This window comes from Eretmochelys imbricata, chromosome 6, assembly GCF_965152235.1.
Source record: "Eretmochelys imbricata isolate rEreImb1 chromosome 6, rEreImb1.hap1, whole genome shotgun sequence".
NCBI classification, from domain to species: domain Eukaryota; kingdom Metazoa; phylum Chordata; order Testudines; family Cheloniidae; genus Eretmochelys; species Eretmochelys imbricata.
In genome coordinates, this window is record NC_135577.1 from 60,790,807 (window position 1) to 60,814,251 (window position 23,445).

At 45.5% G+C, this 23,445-nt stretch overlaps 1 protein-coding gene across 5 annotated transcripts in view; it reads left to right on the forward strand.

Moving 5' to 3' along the window:
• Positions 1-2,541: 2,541 nt before the first annotated feature.
• MADD (MAP kinase activating death domain) overlaps positions 2,542-23,445 on the forward strand; it is a 101,128-nt gene continuing 80,224 nt past the window's right edge. For 4 of the 5 annotated variants that reach the window (XM_077818659.1, XM_077818664.1, XM_077818662.1 and 1 more), the window contains exons 1-10: positions 2,542-2,724; positions 5,146-5,760; positions 8,717-9,020; positions 9,414-9,545; positions 10,362-10,475; positions 11,237-11,317; positions 17,913-17,969; positions 18,697-18,875; positions 20,104-20,339; positions 20,775-20,931. In XM_077818659.1, coding sequence (XP_077674785.1) covers positions 2,666-2,724; positions 5,146-5,760; positions 8,717-9,020; positions 9,414-9,545; positions 10,362-10,475; positions 11,237-11,317; positions 17,913-17,969; positions 18,697-18,875; positions 20,104-20,339; positions 20,775-20,931 — 1,934 coding nt within the window. In that variant the 5' untranslated portion in view covers positions 2,542-2,665. The remainder of the gene's footprint in view (positions 2,725-5,145; positions 5,761-8,716; positions 9,021-9,413; positions 9,546-10,361; positions 10,476-11,236; positions 11,318-17,912; positions 17,970-18,696; positions 18,876-20,103; positions 20,340-20,774; positions 20,932-23,445) is intronic. The other variant, XM_077818663.1, reaches the window with a different exon arrangement.

Consider the following 23,445-nt stretch of genomic DNA (forward strand, 5'->3'; position numbering starts at 1 on the left):
CTGAAGAAACAATGAATTGTAAGGAATGGGAGACAGCCAAAAAAGAGAGTGCTTTTCTCCAATTTACCAATGAGAACCCTGCATCTCTTCCATCTGGTTATGGTGACCGTTGAGAGTGTGAACAATCAACCAAATATGAGAAACTCTGAGGCAGTCACAAAATTTCTACACAGAGCTTAAAGCTAAATCTGCCTATGTCACATTTCCCAAGGTTGATATATTCTCTGCCATCATGACACTATTAAACTTACCATATATACTCGATCATAAGCTGGTTCTTTTATAAGCTGACCGCGCCAAGATGGATAAGTAAAAATGGAAAATTTTCATGACCCATTCATAAGCCGACCCTATAATTCAGGGATTGGCAAACTTTGGCTCCCAGGCCATCAGGATAAGCTGCTGACGGGCCGAGACAGTTTGTTTACCTCAAGCGTCTTCCCGCACAGACGTAAGCCTAAGTAAACAAAGTGTCCCGGCCCACCAGCTGCTTACCCTGATGGGCCAGAACCAATGTTTCCTCTAATTTTTGACAGGCCGTGTGCACAAAAAATGTCTTCTGTTCAAATTTTTGTGCTCGCGGTGTGTCGCCGTGTGCATGGGGTTTAAGATCTGTGTGCGCGCGCACATCTTAGAGGGAACAGTGGCCGGGACAGCAACTTTTTCTTGGACTGAATGATAAAATTAGTGGAGGAAGAGGCTTGAATTGTGTGTGTGTGAGAGAGAGTGAATGGGGGAGATAAATAAGAGTAATGGGGTAGAATAAAGCAAAAGAGAATATTGTTTGAACACCAGGAAACACTTTTTTACTGCAAGATGCATTAAGGTGTGAGATAGGCTTACAGAGGAAGTGGTGGGAACCCCATTGCTTGGGACTCTTATTTATTTATTTATTTATTTATTTATTTATTTTATTTGAATTATGGGTTTTTTAATCATTAAAGATTGCACCCAGTACACATTGGACAAGATAATTTACATCTGCAAAGAATAGAGCTTACTGTAGAGTTGTCGGTCCCATTTTACCAGTTCCAGAAAAAAAGCCTGCTGCCATATTTAGCAGGCTTCAGATCTCCTTCAGTGGGTGGATTTGGCTCTGGTCTTGGTCTGGAATGATAGACATTCTCAGGGATAGGTCGGTCTGTCTACACTTTTGTGACCCAAGGAGAAGATACTGTAGGGAACAGTCCTGCCCTGGCCTACATGTAGCATTGGGAAGATGAAACCTCAGAGGATGAGACCTAAGAGGATTTTTCCTGTTGTTACCCATTTTGACCTGAACAGTTAGTCAAAATTCAGGGTTTTATGGGCTGCTTCCACTAGGAATCTGATATTTCTTTGATGCACTTCTGTTTATTTATAAAGAATGGTCAAAAATGTCCTGTTTCCCTGAACCCACAATAGGAATAAAACAGGAGGCAGTTTCTTTGCCCCTGTTTCCAAGCTTTTTTCCAGCGAGCACACTACCCAAAAGCACACTTTCTCTCTCTCTCTCTGTGTCTCAGGTTTTTCCCAGGGTGACATGCCACAAGTGCTTCTCTGGTTTTGTCTGGGGCTTCCTTGATGTCTTGTCTGTGAGCTTTTGGGGTTTTTCAGCTGCTTCTCTCCACACATACACAAAACTCCCTCAAACAATAATAGCTCCCTGCTTTTACATTCAGACCCCAGGAAAAAACCCTCAGATAGTATGGTTCAACTCTAGCTCCAGCCTTGTATGCAGCCTGAGTTTTGAGTAGTGGCTCCTATTGGTTTCCACTATCTGTTCCGTAAAGGAACATAATTGCTTTTTACATTTATCCTGAATGAAGGGCTGCTGTTACGCCCACCAGCTTCACCATTGTTTCACCCAACTCCCAGCATAAACGCTACCTTTAGCTGTTGTTTCCTGCTGTTTCTCTCAAGAGTTCATGCTCAAAATTACATTGTGGCCATAAATAAAATCCATTGGGTGGTTCTGAATCCTGTTGCTGTGATGAGAGGATGGGTCTTGCTGGGTGCTAACACAGTCTCTAGTGTGCAACCCTGAAATTCACTTTAGATCTTTCTGCTAAGTGAGGGAGTGTTCCGGTTTGGAGCCTAAAGTACTGGCTGGACAGTGCATATCAGTCTGGGTAATTCAGAAAGCACACAAGAGAAGCAAATATGAATGACATGGCTTCCTGCAGATGGAACAGGATCTGTGGGTGGTCAAGACTAACATAAAAGTGGGATCTATGGGGAAAGGGTGGCAAGGGACCAGAGTTATGTATTTGTGTGTCAGCTGTTTCTGTTGCGATGAGCATGTGAGAGGCTGGATCCATGAAAAAAGTCCCATTGCTTTCAGTGGGAACAGGAATCAGGCCCTTGAGGAGGATTGGGATGCTTAGTTTTCCACGGGAATGTGACTGTCCCCAGGGTGAGCACAAAGTTCTGTTGTCCATCCATGATCCACCCTCCAACTTTCTCTCAAAGCACTACCCCCTAAGATCATGCCTCAGGCCCTCACACAAAACTCTGTTGCTGGTGCACATGACCTTATCTTCTCTCCTGGTTTCAGGTTGAACTTGTCAGACTTTTCCATGTGGCTTCTCTTCCCTGAGGCAACTGCAGCGACTAACTGGATGACTGGCTGCTGGCTCAATGATCAAGAGATTCACTGAGATGACCTAGTGAAGGGGACGGGACAATGGTGCAGAAGAAGATCTCCCCGCAGTTACTTGACTACCTTGTGATCGTTGGGGCCAGGTAACCTAATAGCCTCCCAGCTATGGTTTTGCCAGCAGTGGGAGGGAACAGTAGACCTGGCACCCCCTAGCTGTTCTCTCATAAAGTGCAAAGTAAATACTGTTCAGAATATATATAGAAGACTAGAATGCATAGAAGGTGCAATTTTGAAATGTATCCTATGAGAAAATTATTAATATAGGGTAGATCTCTGACTTTCCCTTGAGAAAGAGTTTTATTAGCCTGAAACCCCGGAAGTTAATTATCCATAAAAAAAAAAAAAAAAAAATCAGCTGGTGTTGCCATTCTAGTGTTAGTCCTTTCACTAATACTCATTTATGTAAATTCTTGGACTGCTCCTTCTATCCTTATATGAAAATTAAGAATGACTTTTAAAATGTTTTTTATTAACTACCAATAAATACAAGGGTTAACATACTCATTCAATAGTCAGTTAATACTGAGTGCTTATCAAATACAGAATTGATTCTTACAGTATTTGTCAGATACACAAGTAGCATTTGTTGCTGATGCTATTTCCTGCGTCCTTTTACAATACTTCATTCATTGATGTGTTCCTAAGTGGATTAAACTTCCATTTCCAAATGCAAATGACTTAAACATGTTATAGTATGCCCCACCATCTTTCCTTTTCATGAGAGGGGCTTGACAAAACAAAAAGTTTATGTTGACTAAACAGGGAAATAACTTATTTGTTAGATGATTTATTTTTATTGGCTTACAAGGCTAGCTGGACTTATTTTAGAAAGAAGTCTGTGACCAGAGTAATTTGTCAACTGTACTTAATTTTATTTCTTGACTTCTGTGTAAGAAATATCAGTCCTCCCCAGATATAGGTGTCTGACTGTTTGTTGAGAGAGGAGGAGAAAACATTTAATATATGTTAGTTTCTTTTAATACACTTCATTAACTGGAAACAAGGAAGAAACAGCACTTTCTGACCAGAGATCTTTCTGTGGGCCACCAGTGGTCCATGGGACAACAGTGTGGGAATTACTCTAGTAAACATTTGTACGTTAACCAGTTTTTGCAATTTGAAGGCTATAAAGTGTAAATTCCACTTTAAAATTTTAAACACAGAAAAATACATCTCTGTTTACTAAAACTTTTTAAATTTACAGGATGAAATCCTGACTCCATTGAAGTCAATGAGAATTTTGCCATTGGCTTTAGTGGAGCCAGGATTTCACCTGTGTCCTTTAAGATTATCAAAAGCAAAAATATTGTACTGTGCTTTATCTAATAAGGGAACAAAAGTTCTTTTTTCTGTGTATGCTAGGATCATTTGTTTGGTTGGCCTTGTACATGAACAAAGTGCTTATAATGTACTTTTTATCTTTAAAAGAAAATTAGCAGTGTTTTCTTTCTCACTGTTTCCCTTTATTGCTAGGAGAATTTGAAATGTTATTCCCTCTTTGCTTTCTATAGACTCTTCAGTTTGTGGGTCTAGTACACTTCTAATGCAGTTTTATTAAAGTTTGTACATTATATATCAATTCAAAGAGTTCCATTATGCATGATTTTATTATGTTTCTGCTACAGCAGTTTCTTAGTCATGCTCTCAAGAGTGTGGTTTTCTCCCCCCATGGGCCAATCTCTGTCTGAGTTCTCCTCTGCAGCTAGGGCCCACTTTGCATGCCCTGGTAGGATATTATGATAATTTGAGGCTCCTAAACTTTCTCTCACAGTATGTCATCCTCATAGGTCACAGTGATTTGTAGGTGATCTGTGGCAGGTGGAACACATGGGAGAGAAGTTAGCGTGTCAGTGATGGGGAGTCTCACTTAGTTTAGAGTCCGTTTGAAGCAATTCGCTATGGCTGTGGTGAAGGTGCATTGTCCTGTTCTACAGACCTACAGTTTGGTAAATTTCCGTTGCCACTGGTTGGGAATTGATTCCAGTTTTTCTTGTTGAATTTTCCATCTATTTCTCAGGTAATAAAAACCCTGCATTTGGACCAAGCTGGCTGAGTTTATGCTCGCAGGGCCAAGTCTGGAGGAGAAAAAAATCTGTGTCTTCTCTGGCTAAGTGTCACCCAGAGATATATGTAGTTGGTTGCATTTTATAAATCAAAATCAGGGAAACTTCCCTTCTCAAGAAGATGCACTTCCGCAGTGACACACCTATGGATCTCTTCCTCTTTGTCACACTTGGGGATGTCTGCTCCCCCTTGTACCTCAGTGTTGACATTATAGACCATTCCTTTCCCATCCTATGATTCTGGTCCCCTATGCCTTCCTTCCCCGGTGGTCCTGGGCCTCCTTGTATGTCTACTGACTGAGAAGCTGTGCTCCCTTTAGGTATTGGAGGAGGCAGAGGTTGAAGCTCATTCCATATGGATTAGACAGGTTGCATGTGGGGTGGCCAAGGTTTATGTTGGAATTGCCCAGCTGGGTAATTGTGTGATTGTGTTCTTTATAGGCAGCCAAGCAGTGATAGTGTGGCCCAGACCCCTGAGCTGCTGCGACGTTACCCTCTGGAAGACCATGCAGATTTCCCTTTGCCTCCCGATGTGGTGTTCTTCTGTCAGCCGGAGGGATGCTTGAGTGTACGGCAAAAACGCATGAGTCTGCGAGATGACACCTCCTTTGTCTTCACACTCACAGACAAAGATTCGGGTGTCATTCGCTATGGGATCTGTGTCAACTTCTACCGCTCCTTCCAGAAGCGAGTGCCCAAGGAGAAAGCAGAAGGCACTGGTGGGCATCGAGTTCGGGATGGACAAAAACCCCCCAAAGCTGGGGATTCTTCCATTGCCCAAGAGGAGGTGGGCAATGAGAGTTCAGAGAGTGGCTCTTCACTGAAGACACCAAGCACAGAATCCACTCCAGATGTCAACCGGTCACCTCGCAGTAAGCGTGTGGCCAGAGGCAGCCATCACTCCCGGAACAGCACCCTGACGTCCCTGTGCATCATTAGTCATTACCCCTTCTTCTCCAGTTTCCGTGAGTGTTTATACATCCTGAAGAGGCTAGTGGACTGCTGCAGTGAGAGGCTGCTGGGCAAGAAGCTGGGGATCCCTCGAGGGGTGCAAAGGTATGTGGGGTAGGGGAAAGAGGCCCTTTCTCTTACTCTCCAAGGGCTGCAGTTCTCTGCTTCAGCCTCTGCTCTAAATTATCTGTATATGTGTGTTTGCAGGAGTAGTGGAGGTGGTTACTGTTCGTCTGTGCTGAGATGTTTCTGTTCTAATTCAGCTTTGCAAGAGGGAGGGATCTGTGATAATTTTTGTAAAAATTCATAGTTGTCTAATTCAATAACTGGATTTTATTTTAAACAGTAGTGCACCTACATGAAACAGAGGCAATACCCTGCTAATAACTCTATCTAAATTTGATCTATCCTTTCTAAATCTAGACATTGATACTGTTGTCATATCTGTGGCATCTGAGTGCCATGGTGATGCACAACATGACTGATATAATTTTGACCATGGAGGTACAGAGACAGAAATTAGAATCATAAGTAAATAATGCAAAGAATTTCAACTCGGGGAAAAATGTAGCTAATGCATTTGAGGAGAAATAATCTGAAATACATGCTAAATGGGAAGGAAGAAACCTGAGCAAGAGGAGTAGCTAAGTGAGACCAACTGGTGGTTTGTTGTGATAAATGAAACATGATCTTAAAATGTGAAATGGTAGCTGAAAATCCCAGTTATATGGGATGCATACACAAAGGAATATTTCACCATGGAGCAGGGAAGGCATAGTACCTCTTTCTACAGCCATAGTGTGACTGCACCTGGATTACTGTGTTTACTGCAAAAGGTAGAACATATACAATAGGAAACAATCCTGCCCTGATGTCAGATACATATGCTGGGTTATAGTCTTATCTCTAATTTCTGATTGTATAAATACCTTGCTAGTGGTCCCAGGCCTGACTTGGTGGGTGGGGATAGGAGAAGATATCCATGCTGTTAGGGCAATGATCTGCTAGTAATAATGTTACACCTTAAATCTCCTCAGGTGCCATACTACCATAAGAGAGCAAGATGGATTTTATTCTGCCCCATGCATCGTCAGTGGATTTGCCAGCCAAATTCCGGTGTCAGAATCTTTTTTGGTGCCAACATCAGAGGCAGAACAAAACTAGTTGGATTTTCAGATGAAAATTTGTGGCTCCCTGGCTTTAGCTGAGTTGTAAAATGAGCTTTGATAGACACTGAGACAGAATAAAGCTGGAATTTCATATCAATTTCAGTTACTTCTCTGATTATAACTGCACTTTAGAGAGAGAAATAATTTCTGATGCTGGCCAGATGGAGTGTGCAAGCTGGAAGGTTCCATGGTGGTAGAAAATGGCCATTCAGGAGTTAAGAGAAGCTGAGCAGCAGATAGGGGAAAGTGGGGGTTGGGGGGATGACCAGGAAGTGAAGGGAGTGTATGGGGAACAAATATTTAATAATTGGCTCTTTAGTCTAGCAGAGAAGGTAAAACACGATCCAGTGGTTGGAAGTTGAAGCTAGACCAATTCAGACTGGAAATAAGGTGCAAATTTTTAACAGTGAGATTAATTAACCAGTGGAACAATTTACCAACGGTTGTGGTGGATTCTTCATCACTGACAACATTTAAGTTAAGACTGGGTGTTTTTTTTAAAAGCTCTGCTCTAGGAATTATTTTGAGGAAGTTCTATGGCCTGTGCTGTACAGGAAGTCAGGCTAGATGATCACAATGGTCCCTTCTGACATTAGAATCTATGAATGTAGGTAATGGCTAGGGGCATGGGCTGTAAAGCTGTGTGTGCAGCATCAGGGAAGTTTAAGTTGCAGGCTTTCATTATCATAGGACTTGGAGACCTTAGAGAGCACAAAAAGAGGGTTTTGAGGTGAAGGCTGCATGAGAGAAAGCTGCTTGCCCCACGCTCTGGGAGAGTGAGTGTGCTAAGGGAGCAGTCTGATGTCCTGTATACTGGGAATGGCTGGAGAGTAGAGTTTAAAAAAAAAAAAAGTTCCTAAAACCAAAGCTGTGGTACTCTACCCACCAGAGTACTCTACTCTTAAATTCAAAATTCCGTCTGTATTTTGATCTCCCATCTCTTCCTTATCTGGCTTTCTAGGTAGGTCCTCGGGAGCCAACTTCCTGTGGGACTAAATCCCAAAAGAATAAACATGTATGCTAGAATAGTTACCAGGCCCTGCCTCTAACATGGGGCTGTTTCACTTCAGTAGGCTCTGTGTACACTAGCTAAAGGGGAGAGACCTTCAGCTCTCCAAGTGGGAAATGATGTTTAATCACTTTGCCAGATTAGAATATTGCAGAAGGGCTTGAGGATGAGATTATTCTCTTTACTGGCCATCCATTTCCCTAAAATGCTAAGGAACTTCACAGACTAGCTAGAGGAATCTGTAGTCCTGTCAATGAAATGGGATACTTTAGCTGTTTTACAGGTCACAGCAACATTGCTCAACGGTTTAGGACAGGAAGTGGGAAAAAAATAATATTATATCAAGTGAAAACTGGAGAAATTTAGTGAAACTCAGTGTAATTACCTGAATTGGAATTTGGGCCAGATGCCAGGATCCCCAAATTCTTCTGAAAAATGCATTGGGATTTTTAACTGTTTGGGCTCTGGTTTCGTTGCCTCTAGCAGCACAGAGTTTTATAACACTGTGCTGGGACATTGGTTCATTGCAGTCTCATGGGGAGTGCCACCCACTGAATCCTGTTCTGGGGTTTCTTGGGAGATCTCGACCCTGTTTAGCTAATGAGATCTGATGAGACCCTAGCCCCAGGTGGTATAGCCGTGACTGTTCTCACCACAGTAACATTTATGTTCTTAATGCTTTGCTTTAACAGAGTAATTTAAACACCTACTATCCCTTCCTCTTCCCTGGCTGGACGGTGAGAACTGTGTTACACTGTTTTCTGCTGCCTGGTAGTCTTTGGGGATTCTGGCCTTCCATGGAGGAGCCTGGCAAAATTCTGAGTGGAGCAGCTGCAGAATGTCTCTATGGGACTGTGTTAACCTCATCATTCTCCCCATACAGGGATACCATGTGGCGGATTTTCACAGGTGCTCTCCTAGTGGAAGAGAAATCCAGTGCATTGCTACATGACCTGCGTGAGATAGAGGCCTGGATTTATCGCCTGCTCCGCTCACCTGTACCTGTTGCAGGCCAGAAGCGAGTGGATGTGGAAGTCTTACCACATGATTTGCAACCAGCCTTGACATTTGCTCTTCCTGACCCATCCCGCTTCACGTTGGTGGATTTCCCCTTGCATCTGCCCTTGGAACTTTTGGGAGTGGATGCTTGTTTGCAGGTGCTGTCATGCATCCTTCTGGAGCACAAGGTGAGAGGGAGAAGATGTTTGTTGGTCGGTCGGTCTATGGCTTCTAACCAGTACAAAGACAATTAGAAATCTAACAATGTTGGTGGGTAGGACTGATGTCCCTCTGCGGTTCTAGGAATAGTTTGCATGTGGGAAGCCCCACCTGAAGTTCCAATCTGGGAGGGTCTTGCTTTCTGTGCAGAGTGTTCAGAGGTTTGTTTGTGGAAAGACTTTTGCTGATGCACGATCATCCCATCTAATAACAGCCAAGTCACATGGAGGCAGAGCAAAGTCTCACATAGCCCTGTGGAAGCATCAGGAGAGGGAGAGGTTTATTTTGGAGCTCTTTTTGTGGGAATCCCTGGGCTGGATGAATGATGGATATGGTGCTAACATGAGTTGTCTTGGCCATAGGTGGTGCTGCAATCCCGAGACTATAATGCTCTCTCCATGTCCGTGATGGCATTTGTGGCTATGATCTATCCACTGGAGTACATGTTCCCAGTGATCCCACTGCTCCCCACCTGCATGGCTTCTGCAGAACAGGTATGTTACATTATCTCATCAGCTGCAACTTCAGTTCTATCCTGCATTCTTCTGCTGTAAGAACTCTGTCCAGTGTGGGGTGACCGGGTATTTTAGGGAATAAAAGGCCCCATCTCCAAGTGGTTGGTCTCAATCTACTACAAGTCAATAGCAATCTGATATTATTTTGATCCCTTCACGCAGTCTGGTCAGTGTAGGTGTGAGAGCCATCTTCTCTGCAGCTCCTGATGTCAGGAACAACTTCCTGTATCGCTTCATAGTTTTTCAGTGTAGATTTTAAAATACTTTTTCTTCATTGCCTGTGCTGCTTTAGCAACACCATCAGCTTGAAATTGAATCAGTTTTTTTTAAAATGGCTTTATTCCCAGAGCAGTGGAATCAGCACCTTCAATCAATACAAAATACATTCAGACTCTGCATCTGTCTGTGTCTGTGACTTGTTCCCTGTCTGGCTTGGGCTCTTCTGTGAACTTTTTCACCACTGGGCCCATGAGTAGAGCAGCAAGCTGTTGGGTTTCTTCTAAAGAATTTTCCCTTCCCAAGAGGCTGGTTACTTCACCAAAGGAAAGCGTGTCCATTCTGGATGGTTGCTGGGAAAACTGCATTTCTTCTTCAGGACCTTTGAGTTTTGTCCTCTTTGTGTCCCTCCGTTGGACTGTGTATGAGAGCTGTGGAATGGATGCCAGCGGTGATAACTGGCTGGTACTTTTGTGTTGTCCCCTCTCCTGTAACTGGATTGTAGACAATGTATTTAGGAAGGAAGGTGTGAGCATTACCAATACAGATCTTTCCCTTATTCTTTCCTTTTTCCTCTAGTTACTGTTGGCCCCCACACCCTACATCATTGGGGTCCCAGCCAGCTTCTTCCTTTACAAACTAGACTTTAAAATGCCTGATGATGTGTGGCTTGTTGACCTGGACACCAATAAGGTAAGTGATCTGTACTCAGGAGCCTTTGGTTTTGATGAGAGGGGACAGTTTAGTGGAAACCCCAATGCCCATGGTGGCTTTGAGAAATGCAGTGCACATGCCCAAGTGCACACATGACTGCAGTCACATCGCTTTCTGCTACCCCAGTGCTTTTACTGCATGGTTTTCTAGGCGCTGTCTTGAGGTCCCTTTTCCCACACCCCTCCTACTATTTCAGCTGAAAATGACTCTTGAAAGGAATTTATTTTTTTTCTTAAATCATTATAATAGAAATAATGTAGGAGTTAGGGCAAATTTAAAGTAGTCTGCCTGCCTGCCTGCCCTGTGAGAAACTACAGAGGGAGAATAAACCCTCAAAGGAGTTATAAAACCACATTGTCTACTTGGCAGTCAGGACCCTATTTTTTTTTACAGCTTTTGGAGGAGAGAGGAAATTAGATATGGTAAGTGTCTTCCTGCAGAATTTGGTGTGGTAATTCAGAGGACCATATAAGCAACTCTACATTGTGGTATCATCAATGCTGCTTAAAGGGAAACACATGTAACATCCTCTAATAAACTGGGAATCTGTGTTTAGAAAAGTTTGAATTTTCTTTTATGAAGCATAAAGTAACTCCTCCCTAACCCCAAGGGCGTGAAAATCAAAGTACTGATCCCATCTAAGTCTTCTGCAGCCTTTGTTCTCTATCAGGTCTCATAAAGCACAGGACTCCACCCTGGGGGTGGCTACTATCGAAAATTGTTTTGCTGTTTAATTCCAGGTGATTGTTCCCACGAATGCAGAATCTTTGCCAGTCCTGCCAGAGCCAGAGGCATTAGAGCTTAAAAAACACCTGAAACAGGTAAGTGGCCACCCCAGGGGTCTGGTGAGGAGTGGACATCAGACTAGCTAGACTGCCTCAACTCAACAGGTGCTGATCTGTGTAAGAGGGCAGCTGTGCGGATCACTGGGTCTAGTATAGCACATTCTGTAAGGGCCATTTGGCACTCAGACACCTGAGACTGACTTTGGGTAGAGAAGATCCCTCTTTTTCAGGCAGCTGCCTCTCAGTCAGCTAACCACCTGGCCTGGGGAGACCTCCTGCTCTGAGTGTGGTGGTGGACTCTGTCAGCATGGGCAGCTGAGTAATAAAGCTGCAAAGACATACTTCCTTGAGACCCATAGGCCATATGGTTTCTTCCCAAACAGTGCTCCTTCCAGAATGACCAAAGTCTGAGGCTATTCTCTTGTTTGCAGAGCTCCCTGTAAATCTCCCTAGGGGTCTTCAGTTCATCTTCTTCAGTTGTTTTTCCGTTTGCTATCTCCCCCCCCCGGCCGCCGCTTTGCTTAGGGAAGTGTGGGGCTTGAAATTTTCTCATTTTACCTGTTTAAGATGCTTATTCCTTTGGCGTGCCCTTCCAGAGGGTGTCTGGTAGGCTCCTCCCCTGCTCCCCCCAGGTTAGATCACCTGAATAAAACACTGCTTATAGAGCAGTTAGTCTTGGACCTTGAATAGGGAGAGGCAATTCTTGATTTAGTCCTAAGTGGAGCACAGGATCTTGTTCTGTGAATATAGTTGAACCGCTTGGTAATAGTGATCATGATATAATTAAATTTAACATCTTTTGGGTGGGGGGAGAATACAAAAGAAGCCCCACAACAATAGCATTTAACTTCAGAAATGAGAGCTGCACAAAACTGAGGAAGATAGTTAAATGGAAATAGAACAGTCACAAGAGTGAAATGCCTGCAAGCTACATGGAATCTTTTTGAAAACACCATAATAGAGGCTCAAATTAAATGTATTCCCCAAATTAAAAAATAGAGAACGAAAAAATGCCACCATGGCTAAACAACTGCGAAAAAGAAGCAGAGACAAAAAGGCATCCTTTAAAAATTGGAAGTCAAGTCCTACTGAGGAAAATAGAAAGGAGAATAAATTCAAGTGTCAAAAGTATAAATAGGACAAAAATGAATTTGAAGAGCAAAAGATTCAGGAACTAACAGCAAAAACATTTTTTAAGTACATCAAAAGCAGGAAGGCCTGCTAAACAATCAATGGGATCACTGGGCGGTTGAGGTGCTGAAGGAGCACACAAGGAAGACAAGCCCATTGCAGAGAAGCTAAAAGAATTCTTTGCATCGGTTTTCACTGCAGAGGATGTGAGGGAGATTCCTACACTTGAGCAATTCTTTTTAGGTGATGTGTCTGAGGAACTGTCCCAGACTGAGGTGTCATTACAGGTGATTTGGGAACAAATTGATAAATTAAACAGTAGTATGTTACCAGGACCAGATGGTATTCACCCAAGAGTTCTGAAGGAACTCAAATGTGAAATTGTGGAGCTACTAACTGTGGTATGTAACCTATCACTAAAATCAGATTCTGTACCAGATGACTGGAGGATAACTAATGTGACACCATTTTTTAAAATAGGCTCCAGAGATTACCCTGGCACTTACAGAACAGTAAGCCTAACTTCAGTACTGGGCAAATTGATTGAAGTACAGAACAGAATTATTAGAGAGACAGATGAACACGATTTGTTGGGAAAGAGTCAATAGGCCTTTTGTAAAGGGAAATCCTTCCTCAGCAATCTGTTACAATTCTTTGAGGGGGTCAACAGATGTGGACAAAGATTTTTCCGGTGGATATAGTGTACTGGGACATTCAGAAAGCCTTTGACAAGGTCCCTTACCAAAGGCTCTTAAGCAAAGTAAGCAGTCATGGGTTAAGAGGGAAGGTCCTCTCACGGATCAGTAACTGATTAAAAGACAAACAAATGGTAGGAATAAATGGTCAATTTTCAGAATGGGGATGTAAATAGTGTCCCCCAGCGATGTGTACTGGGGCCAACGCTGTTCATTGTATTCATAAACGATCTGGAAAAACCGGTAAAGGATGAGGTGGCAAAGTCTGCAGATGATAAAAAACTACTCAAGATAGTTAAGTCCAAGGCAGGCTGTGCAGAGTTAAAAAGGGATCTCGCAACACTGGATGACTGGGCAACAAAATGGTTGATGAAATTCAGTATTGATAAATGCACATTGGAAAATATTCCAACTATACGTACAAAATGATGGGCTCTAAATTAACAGTTACCACTCGAGACAGAGATATTGGAGTTATTGTGGATAGTTCTCTGAAAATATTCAGTGTGTAGCGGCAGTCAAAAAAGCTAACAATGTTAGGAAGCATTAGGAAAGGAATGGATATATAAGACAGAAAATATCATAATGTCACTATGTAAATGGTATCCCCACACTTGGGATTCTGTGTGCAGTTCTGGTCACCCTATCTCAAAAAAGTTATATTAGAAATGGAAAAGGTTCAGAGAAGGGCAACAAAAATGATGACGGGTATGGAACAGCTTCCATATGAAGAGAGATTAAAAAGACTGGGACTGTTCAGCTTGTAAAAGAGATGATGATGGGGGGAGGTAGGGAGGGCAGCAGGGGAGGGGGGGAATATGATAGAGGTCTATAAAATCATGAATGGTGTCGAGAAAGTGAATAAGGAAGTGTTATTTACCTCACACAAAAACCAGGGTGTCAGCCAGTGAAATTAATAGGCAGCAGGATTAAAACAAAGAAAAGGCAGTACTTCTTCACACAATGAAGTTGTCAACCTGTTGAGCTTGTTGCCGGGGGTCTTGTGAAGGTCAAAACTAAAACTAGATGGAAAAAAAGAATTAGGTAAGTTCATGGAGGATAGGTCCATCAATGGCTATTAGCCAGGATAGTAAGGGATATAACCCTGTGCTCTGGGTGTCCCTCGTCTCTGACTATCAGATGCTGGGACTGGAGGATGGGATGGTTTGCTTGATGCTTGCCCTGCTCTGTTCATTCCCTTTGAAGCAACTGGCACTGGCCGCTATTGGAAGACAGGATACTGGGCTAAATGGACCATTGGTCTGACCCTGTGTGGTCCATTCTAATGTTCTGATGTAATAACAATTGCTTAAGGGGGTGTGTACACGGCAAAGTAAAACCTTCAGCACTGAATCTCAGAACCCTAGTCAGTTGACTTGACCTCAAGGGGCTTGTGCTGCCAGGCTAAAAATAGCAATGTAGGTGTTCCCACTTGGGCTGGAGCCTGGGATCCAAGATCCTCATACCTCTCTGGGTTTTAGACCCTGGGCTCAAGTGTGAATGAGAGTATCTACACCAGGGGTTGGCAACCAATGGCATGCGTGCCAAAGACTGCACGTGAGCCGATTTTTAATGGTATGCTGCTGCCTGCCAGGTCCCAGCCGCTGGCCACACTCAGCCCACTGCCAAACCCAGGCCCGGACCCCAGCAAGCAGCAGCGTGCCATTAAAAATCCTGCTTGCCCCGGCCCGCTCTTCTCTGCTCCCCAGGCAGGATGAAGAAGCTTGGTCCTGCCGGCTGCTGCTGCAGGGCAGGCAAGCTCCCCTCTCCCCCGCCTCTTCCCCCAGCATGCTGCGTTCCTGCCCCTCCTCCTCTCCCTGCCGCTGATGTGCTGACGGCCCTTGCACGGGAGGGGGAGAAGCGGCATGCTCGCTGCTCCAGGGAGGAGGCGGAGAAGAGGTGGGGACGGGGCCTTGGGGAAGGGGAGTGGAATCAGGGCATATCCCCTGCAGCCCCCTGCTGTGAGCCTCTCTGGGCAGGGGGCTGGGAGCACCCCCATGACCCCAGCCCACAGCCCCCAGACCTCTGCCCTGACCCTTACATCCCCCCCTCCCCAGCCCCTTGCCCTGAGCCCTGACCCCTACACCCCCCCACGACCCCAGCCCTGACTCCAGTACCCCCCAAACATACCCAGCCCCCCCACCCTATGCCCTGACTCTTGCACCCCCCACATTCCCACCCCCACCCTGAGCACCAAACAGGAGCTCCTGCACCCTCCCACATTCCCACCTGCACCCCTCGCACCACATGGGAGCTGCCCAGGTAAGCACTCCACACCCAAACCTCTTGCCCCAACCCTGAGCCCTCTCCCTCATTCTAGCTCCTGGCCAGACCCTGCACCCAAACCCCCAGCCTGCTCCTTCACCCCCAGCCTTGTGCTCAGTGCACCTCCCACCCTCAGCTCAGTGTAGAGAGAGAGAGGAAGAGAATGGGCTAGAACCAGGGAGAAGGTAGGTACCCCCTCTCTGTGGGCAGGGCCGGGTTCCCAGACCAGCAGTGGCCTGAGTGGGGCCGGCAGCTGGAACCCTGGCTGGCAAGAGCCAGCGGACTGAATCCCAGACCTGCAGCGGGCTGAGCCACTCAGCCCACTGCCAGTCTGGAGTCCCCGCCATTGGCCCCGCTCAGCCCACTGCCGGTCTGGGGTTCTGGCTGCCAGCCCCTTGCTAGCCGGGGTCCCGGCTGCAGGCCCCGCTCGGCCTGCTGCCGGCTGAGGTGCACGGAACCCCAGGCTGGCAGCGGGCTGAGCAGGCTGGCAGCGGGCTGAGCAGGCCGGCAGCGTAAGGTCAGCATTTTAATTTAATTTTAAAAGAAGCTTCTTAAACGTTTTGAAAACCTTGTTTACTTTACATACGACAATAGTTTACTTATATAATATGTAGACTTATAGCGAGAGACCTTCTAAAAAAATGTTAAAATGTATTACTGGCACGCGAAACCTTAAATTAAAGTGAATAAATGAAGACTTGGGACACCACTTTTGAACGGTTGCTGACCTCAATCTAGACTGTTGTTTTTAGCCTTGCAACCCAAGCCGGAGTCAGTTGACCTGGGCTCCGAAATTGTGCCCTGCTGGTTTTTCTTTGCAGTAGCCATAGACAGAGTTTTCAGAAACAGCTCACTTCTTCTCTCCTTTAGAGTAGTGCAGGGGTAGGCAACCTATGGCAAGCGTGCCAAAGGCAGCATGCAGGTTGATTTTCAGTGGCACTCTCACTGCCCAGGTCCTGGCCACTGGTCCCGGCGGCTCCGCTGCCAGCTGGGGTTCTGGCCGCCGGCCCCGCTCAGCCTGCTGCTGGCCCCGGGTCCTGGCCACTGGTCCCAGGGGCTCCGCTGCCGTCCTGGGGTACTGGCCGCCGGGCCCCGCTCAACCCGCTGCCAGCCCCAGGTCCCGGTCCGGAGGGCTCTGCTGCTGGCCTGGGGTACTGGCCACGGGCCCCGCTCAGTCCACTGTCGGTCATGGTCACTGGTCCAGGGGGCTCTGCTGCCGACCTGGGGTCCCAACCGCCGGCCCGGGGCTCTGCAGTTGCCCCCAGCTGTGGCCCTCTGGCCCCAGCCTGGGGCAGTGAGCGGTGCAGACAGGGCCAAGAGGGGGCGCAGCTCAGCATGGATCGCAAGGATTATTATTACTGGCACGCGAAACCTTAAATTAGAGTGAATAAATGAAGACTTGGCACGCCACTTCTGAAAGGTTGTTGACCCCTGGAGTAGTGAGTGGGTGGGGCAAAAGAGAAATCCCTGGGAACTTTACAGCTTCAGTGAGTATACTTGGCCAGCTGAGATATGCTTTAGGGTTTTGCAGCCAGTTTCTATCTCTTGCTGCAGTTGGGAGTCTAGTTAGTACCCCACATCTTGTTTTCATCCATGTAAATGCTCCAGGCCTCTCCCTGGACTTGACCCCTCTCTCCCTCTCTCTCTCTCTCTCTCAAATAATCTTTTCCCTCTTTCCATAAATGAGGTCCCAATGCCTCCTCTCAGGTCCCGTTAAGCCATTAATCAGCTTGGGACAGGGTTGGCTGATCCTGTCAAGCAGATTTTATCTCTTTATTTCTATATTTCTCCTTCTGTACACTGCATGCACTACCTAAAGGTAAAGTGTGTTGGTGAGGGCTGCTATTTCTGCCTCTATAGAGCAATTTGTATAACCTTTTGTAGGATCCCAGATGCCCTGTTGCTTTCACCAGAAAATGATCCTGCAGTGGAAACTACACTTGCTACCCCAAAACCTGTTTTTCCCTACTGTTTAAGGGCTGTTCAGCAAAACTCCCAAACACTGGGGAGAGGTTGAACATTAGTAGAACAAAAAATGATATTCCTTTGGCAACTTCTGTCCAAGGATTCCAAAGCAATCAACTAAGCTCAGAACATACCTTACCACTGCCGGGGGAGGGAGAAGGCTGACTATCTGCTGGCGCACAGCAATGTGGAAAGGAGAAACTTTGGCCAGTGACACTTAGGTTAACACCTAACCCTTACATAGAATGCCATCTGGTCAGTAATATCCATGCAGAGCAGCAAGGACCTTGGATTTTTAAGTCTCATTGGAAAAATCTCTGTTCACAACCATGGGACTGGAATGTTATCACTTTCTGGGAAGAAGGAGGGTCTAGTGGGGAGCAGATGAGGGATGATGGCGCATGCTGGCTTCTTTCAGGAATTGCACTGATTTGTGGTCCCTTTTATTTCCTTTCTCATCTGTGATATTTGGTAGTAATAGTTTTTTTTTTTTCTCCATCTGTCTGTGGTAATGTGTTCGTCTTGGCTCTGATTGGCCACTGATGTTGTCATGTGATCTTCCATCTTGCCTCCAGTGTCTGGCTAGCATGACTGCAATCACTCAGCAACAGCTGCTCACGCCTGACAACAAGGTTCTTTATTTTACTCTTTTTCCCCCTCAACTTTCCATGATTTTTATTCTTCTTTTGTGCTTTACTTATTGACTTTTGAAAGGGAGGCTAGAGGAGGAGACTCAAGGAACAGGAGGAGAAATGGGGGAGATTTGGGACCAATCTGGTTGTAAGACTAGGAAGTTAGACCTTTACTACTTCAAGTGCACTTTCAAGATGATGCTATCAGGGCTTGGGATAATGCTATTTCTATAGAAAGGCACAGAGTTCACCCAGGTGAGAAACTGAGAATTGCAGGTTTATGTCCTGGGATTATGGCTAACAGCCAAGATACTGATTGGGTCCAAGGAGTGTATTTCTGACTACTGGAGATAGGAATAAATCTCCAGCAAGCTGCTGGATCCAGAATGCTGCATGCCCTGAACCTGGCAGGTTTGGGACGATTGGAAGCATCTGTTTTTACTTTTATCAACCATTCAGAAATCTGACACTGTGTGCTGTTCCCAGGACTGTCATCAGTGAGGAGGTTGATGGGGCAATCCAGCAAATGCAGGGTCAGGAACCCAACACAGGGATTTCTTTCTTGGCTGAGTGGGGGGCAGAGAATGGTGCAGACATATTCCTGAGAGTGCACTAGAACCTGGCACAAGGGCTGTGATTGCTTAGGGGTCAAGTCAGCTCTACTCTTTATATTCTTGCCTGAATAATGGTTTCTTGCTGACTGTGCATGTGACCTGTTGCTTCTCAGGCCTTGGCCAGCATGAGTCTGAATACCCAGCCCATTCTTAACCTAGAGAAGTTCCATGAGGGACAGGAGATCCCACTGCTCATGGGAAGACCTCAGAATGGCCTACAGTCCACCCCTTCCACGGAATTCAACCCCCTGATCTATGGCAATGATGTGGACTCTGTGGATGTGGCCACCAGGTGAGGCTGACCAGGCACCTACATACCGAACCTCCATAGGGTTCACACTTGAGAAGGAAGTGCAGGGCTTGCTGAGGGTGCCATGTTGTAAGCCAGTCTGTATCTCTGTCCTTCAGATAAACACTGAATGTTAGCTATAAAAAAATTATCTTCAAATAAACATGTTAAGGCAGTGGTTACCATGAAGTTTGTGTCAGGAGCTCACTGATGATGATGCAGAACATGGCAGCAAAGGCAGGATAGCTAATGAGAATGAATGTATAGAAATGGAAATTACCATGTCCAAAGGGGAAGCAAAACTCAAAGGGCTCAAGATGAGGGGACTGGATAGTCTCACTCCCAGAACATTGAAAGAACATGAAATTACTCGTCTGGTAGCAAGGATTTTTAATAGATCTATGAGATGGGGGTGGTACAATATGGCAGTAGAATAGCAAACGTCCTATCTATATTTAAGAAAATGAAATAAAGTGATCAAGGCAACTTCAGACCCGTTAATCTGACCTCAATAATATGCAAAGCTTTAGAACAAATTTGGATGGAAAGAATAATTAAAGGCGTGAAAGTAGGATCAATTGCAGCATGGGTTTACCAAAGGTAGATCATGTCAGACTAATCTGATATCTTTCTTTTGTTTAGATAACTGATTTTTTAGATAAGAGAGATGAAGTAGATCTAACCCATCTGGACTTCAGTAAAGCATTTGACATGGTGCCACATGGGAAATTACTAGTGATTGGAGAGGTGGGGATTAGTTCAAGAATTGTAAGGTGGGTAAGGAACTGGCTAAAGGAGAGAAAACAACAGTTTGTAGTGAAAGGAGAACGGTCGGGCTTTCCACCAGTCATATTCACTGTAAGAAATGTAATCCCCAGAAACCTGTCTTCTTATTAGCAACTCTACTGGCTGGTATAAGGGATGATCAATCATGAAGGGGCTTCTTTGCCAGAAGCAGTTGGTTGGGCTGACAAGCCTTGTGTGAGTTGGGTTTACAAAGCACCTGCTGTGAGGGAAAGGAAAGTTAAACCAAAGCAGTTTCTCGAGAAAACCCCTTTTCCCAGTGAGAGTCACACTTCCCATTCCTATCTTGTATCACCCTTCCCTTTGGGAAACACTCCTGGGTGGAAATGTTGCCTGTTGTGTAACATTTAAAGGCCCTGTGTGTCCCCCCTCCCCTTTTGAGGTTCCATGTCTGCATCTGACATATTACCATCTATTTTCTTCTTAGGGTTGCTATGGTGAGATTCTTCAACTCACCAAACGTTTTGCAGGGTTTCCAGATGCACACCCGCACCCTTCGCCTCTTCCCCCGGCCTGTGGTGGCCTTTCAGGCCAATTCTTTTCTTGCATCTAGGCCAAAGCAGACAGCTTTCGCAGACAAGCTGTCTAGGACACAAGCAGTGGAATACTTCGGAGAGTGGTCTCTCAACCCAACTAACTATGCTTTTCAAAGGATCCACAACAGTAAGTCCTGGTCCTGCCTTTCCCCTCACCCTCTCTAATTCAGAAGCTTCTAATATGAAGACACTGCTGGGAAAGAAGTTGGCTAGTCAACACACCGTTCCAGCAATGGAGCCTATTCTTGCTGTGGAAGGGACCTTCTTTTCCAGTAAGGGTCCTTGAAATGAGTCTTGAACTGAAACCTCCTTGTCCCAATTGGTTGTGGGTTTCTGTTGAATTATTGTCATTGTTATCCTCCCTCTGTTGTTTGTTTCACCTATTTGTGTCTTGTCTGGCTGCACTCTGTAAGCTCCTCAGGACAGGGACTCTCTGTTCCTATGTGGTTTTATAGTGCCTAGCACAATGAGGCCTCATTTAATCAGGACCTCTCTGTGTTGCCATAATACAAATAACGAAGTTTATTTAACTCTCCTTTTTCCTGTTTTTTTTTCTTTGCAGACATGTTCGACCCAGCCCTGATTGGTGACAAACCAAAATGGTATGCTCACCAGCTTCAACCAATCCACTACCGTGTCTATGATAGCAATTCGCAGCTGGCTGAAGCATTGAGTGTCCCCATAGAGAAGGAAACGGATTCTGAACCTACTGATGACAGGTTGGTGGGGAACATGAGAGGAAAGTGATCAGGAACAGCCAGCATGGATTCACCAAGGGAAGGTCATGCCTGACTAATCTAATCGCCTTTTATCATGAGATTACTGGTTCTGTGGATGAAGGGAAAGCAGTGGATGTATTGTTTCTTGACTTTAGCAAAGCTTTTGACACGGTCTCCCACAGTATTCTTGTCAGCAAGTTAAGGAAGTATGGGCTGGATGAATGCACTATAGGGTGGGTAGAAAGCTGGCTAGATTGTCGGGCTCAACGGGTAGTGATCAATGGCTCCATGTCTAGTTGGCAGCCGGTGTCAAGTGGAGTGCCCCAGGGGTCGGTCCTGGGGCCGGTTTTGTTCAATATCTTCATAAATGATCTGGAGGATGGTGTGGATTGCACTCTCAGCAAATTTGCGGACGATACTAAACTGGGAGGAGTGGTAGATACGCTGGAGGGGAGGGATAGGATACAGAAGGACCTAGACAAATTGGAGGATTGGGCCAAAAGAAATCTGATGAGGTTCAATAAGGATAAGTGCAGGGTCCTGCACTTAGGACGGAAGAATCCAATGCACCGCTACAGACTAGGGACCGAATGGCTAGGCAGCAGTTCTGCGGAAAAGGACCTAGGGGTGACAGTGGACGAGAAGCTGGATATGAGTCAGCAGTGTGCCCTTGTTGCCAAGAAGGCCAATGGCATTTTGGGATGTATAAGTAGGGGCATAGCGAGCAGATCGAGGGACGTGATCGTCCCCCTCTATTCGACATTGGTGAGGCCTCATCTGGAGTACTGTGTCCAGTTTTGGGCCCCACACTACAAGAAGGATGTGGATAAATTGGAGAGAGTCCAGCGAAGGGCAACAAAAATGATTAGGGGTCTAGAACACATGACTTATGAGGAGAGGCTGAGGGAGCTGGGATTGTTTAGCCTGCAGAAGAGAAGAATGAGGGGGGATTTGATAGCTGCTTTCAACTACCTGAAAGGGGGTTCCAAAGAGGATGGCTCTAGACTGTTCTCAATGGTAGCAGATGACAGAACGAGGAGTAATGGTCTCAAGTTGCAGTGGGGGAGGTTTAGATTGGATATTAGGAAAAACTTTTTCACTAAGAGGGTGGTGAAACACTGGAATGCGTTGCCTAGGGAGGTGGTGGAATCTCCTTCCTTGGAAGTTTTTAAGGTCAGGCTTGACAAAGCCCTGGCTGGGATGATTTAACTGGGAATTGGTCCTGCTTTGAGCAGGGGGTTGGACTAGATGACCTTCAGGGGTCCCTTCCAACCCTGATATTCTATGATTCTATGACACTATTCAGTTACTAACTAAAGGTCATTGTAAATGTTCTGGTCATCTCTTGCTTTGCCATTGCAACCTGTTTCTCTGACCTCAAAGATTCCCACCTTGTTTCTTCAGTCTATAAAACGCACTGCTGCTGAAGTAATTTTTCTTCACTGCTCTGACTGTGTCACAGCTGCCTCCGATTCCCTTCCTTGGCTTTCATAAACTCTTCGTCTTCAAGTTTTTTTTTTTTAACATCACTCTGCCTTTGCCTCTGATTCGTCCTACTCCCTTTGGTCCACTTGGATTTCTAAACTCCCTTTTGCCATGCTCCTCTCTTTGCTTTCTTCCATGCTGCCCTTTGCTCATGGATTGTCCTTCCTCCCTTATTGCAACAAGTATCCCTCCTTTCTTTCAAATCCCTCCTCAAAACACAAAGCTACATGAAGCCTCTCAATGCTAATCTACCGCTTAGGAAGAACTATTCATGAATTTAGTAAAACATAAATAGCTGCAGCCCTTCTGAGTGGTGATTCTATCCCAGCCCCCAAAGCTGTGTCTCTGCTCTGTTGTTTTTTGTTTGTCTCTCAGCTTGCAAACTCTTCAGAGCAGGACCTTGTCTGTTCTCTACATTCTGTGCAGCACCAAGCACATTAACGGGAGTAGTCTGTTATTAGCCTAGCAAGGAAGGGCTTTGTGCTTTCTGATTCTCTTATGCTTTCCCCTCCTCTCTCCTGAAAGCTCAAACACTCCTCCATGGCTACAAGTGCTCAGTTCACAGCACTTTGATGAGGGCCAGTGAGTTGCTCTTCACATCTTCTCTTCACCTACCCCAGAATTTTTAAATGTGCTTGTGAAGGGGTCCCAGGGGTGCATCCTGGACTGTGGGACTGCTGAGACCCCAAATCCACCAACCTTGGTTGTCTCTCACACCGTGATGCTGATGTCAAGCTACGAACCTCTGATACATACTGCACTTACACAGAATCCACAGGCAGGGACACACACAATTGAGTTACACTGAGTGATCTCCTAGCCGCTCATGAACCATCAATAGAGAGGCTCCAGCCAATTCCCTCCATCTCTACACCCCAAAACTGTACTGTCTTCACTGATCAAGGCCCGTTAGGCAGTGCAAGTTCATTAAGTAGTTTGCCACTCTCTCAATGTGGAATGGACACACACTAGCCTTTGTAAATTGAGCTGAGATGTCCCAAGCACTTCAACCAAAACACACTGTTTTAG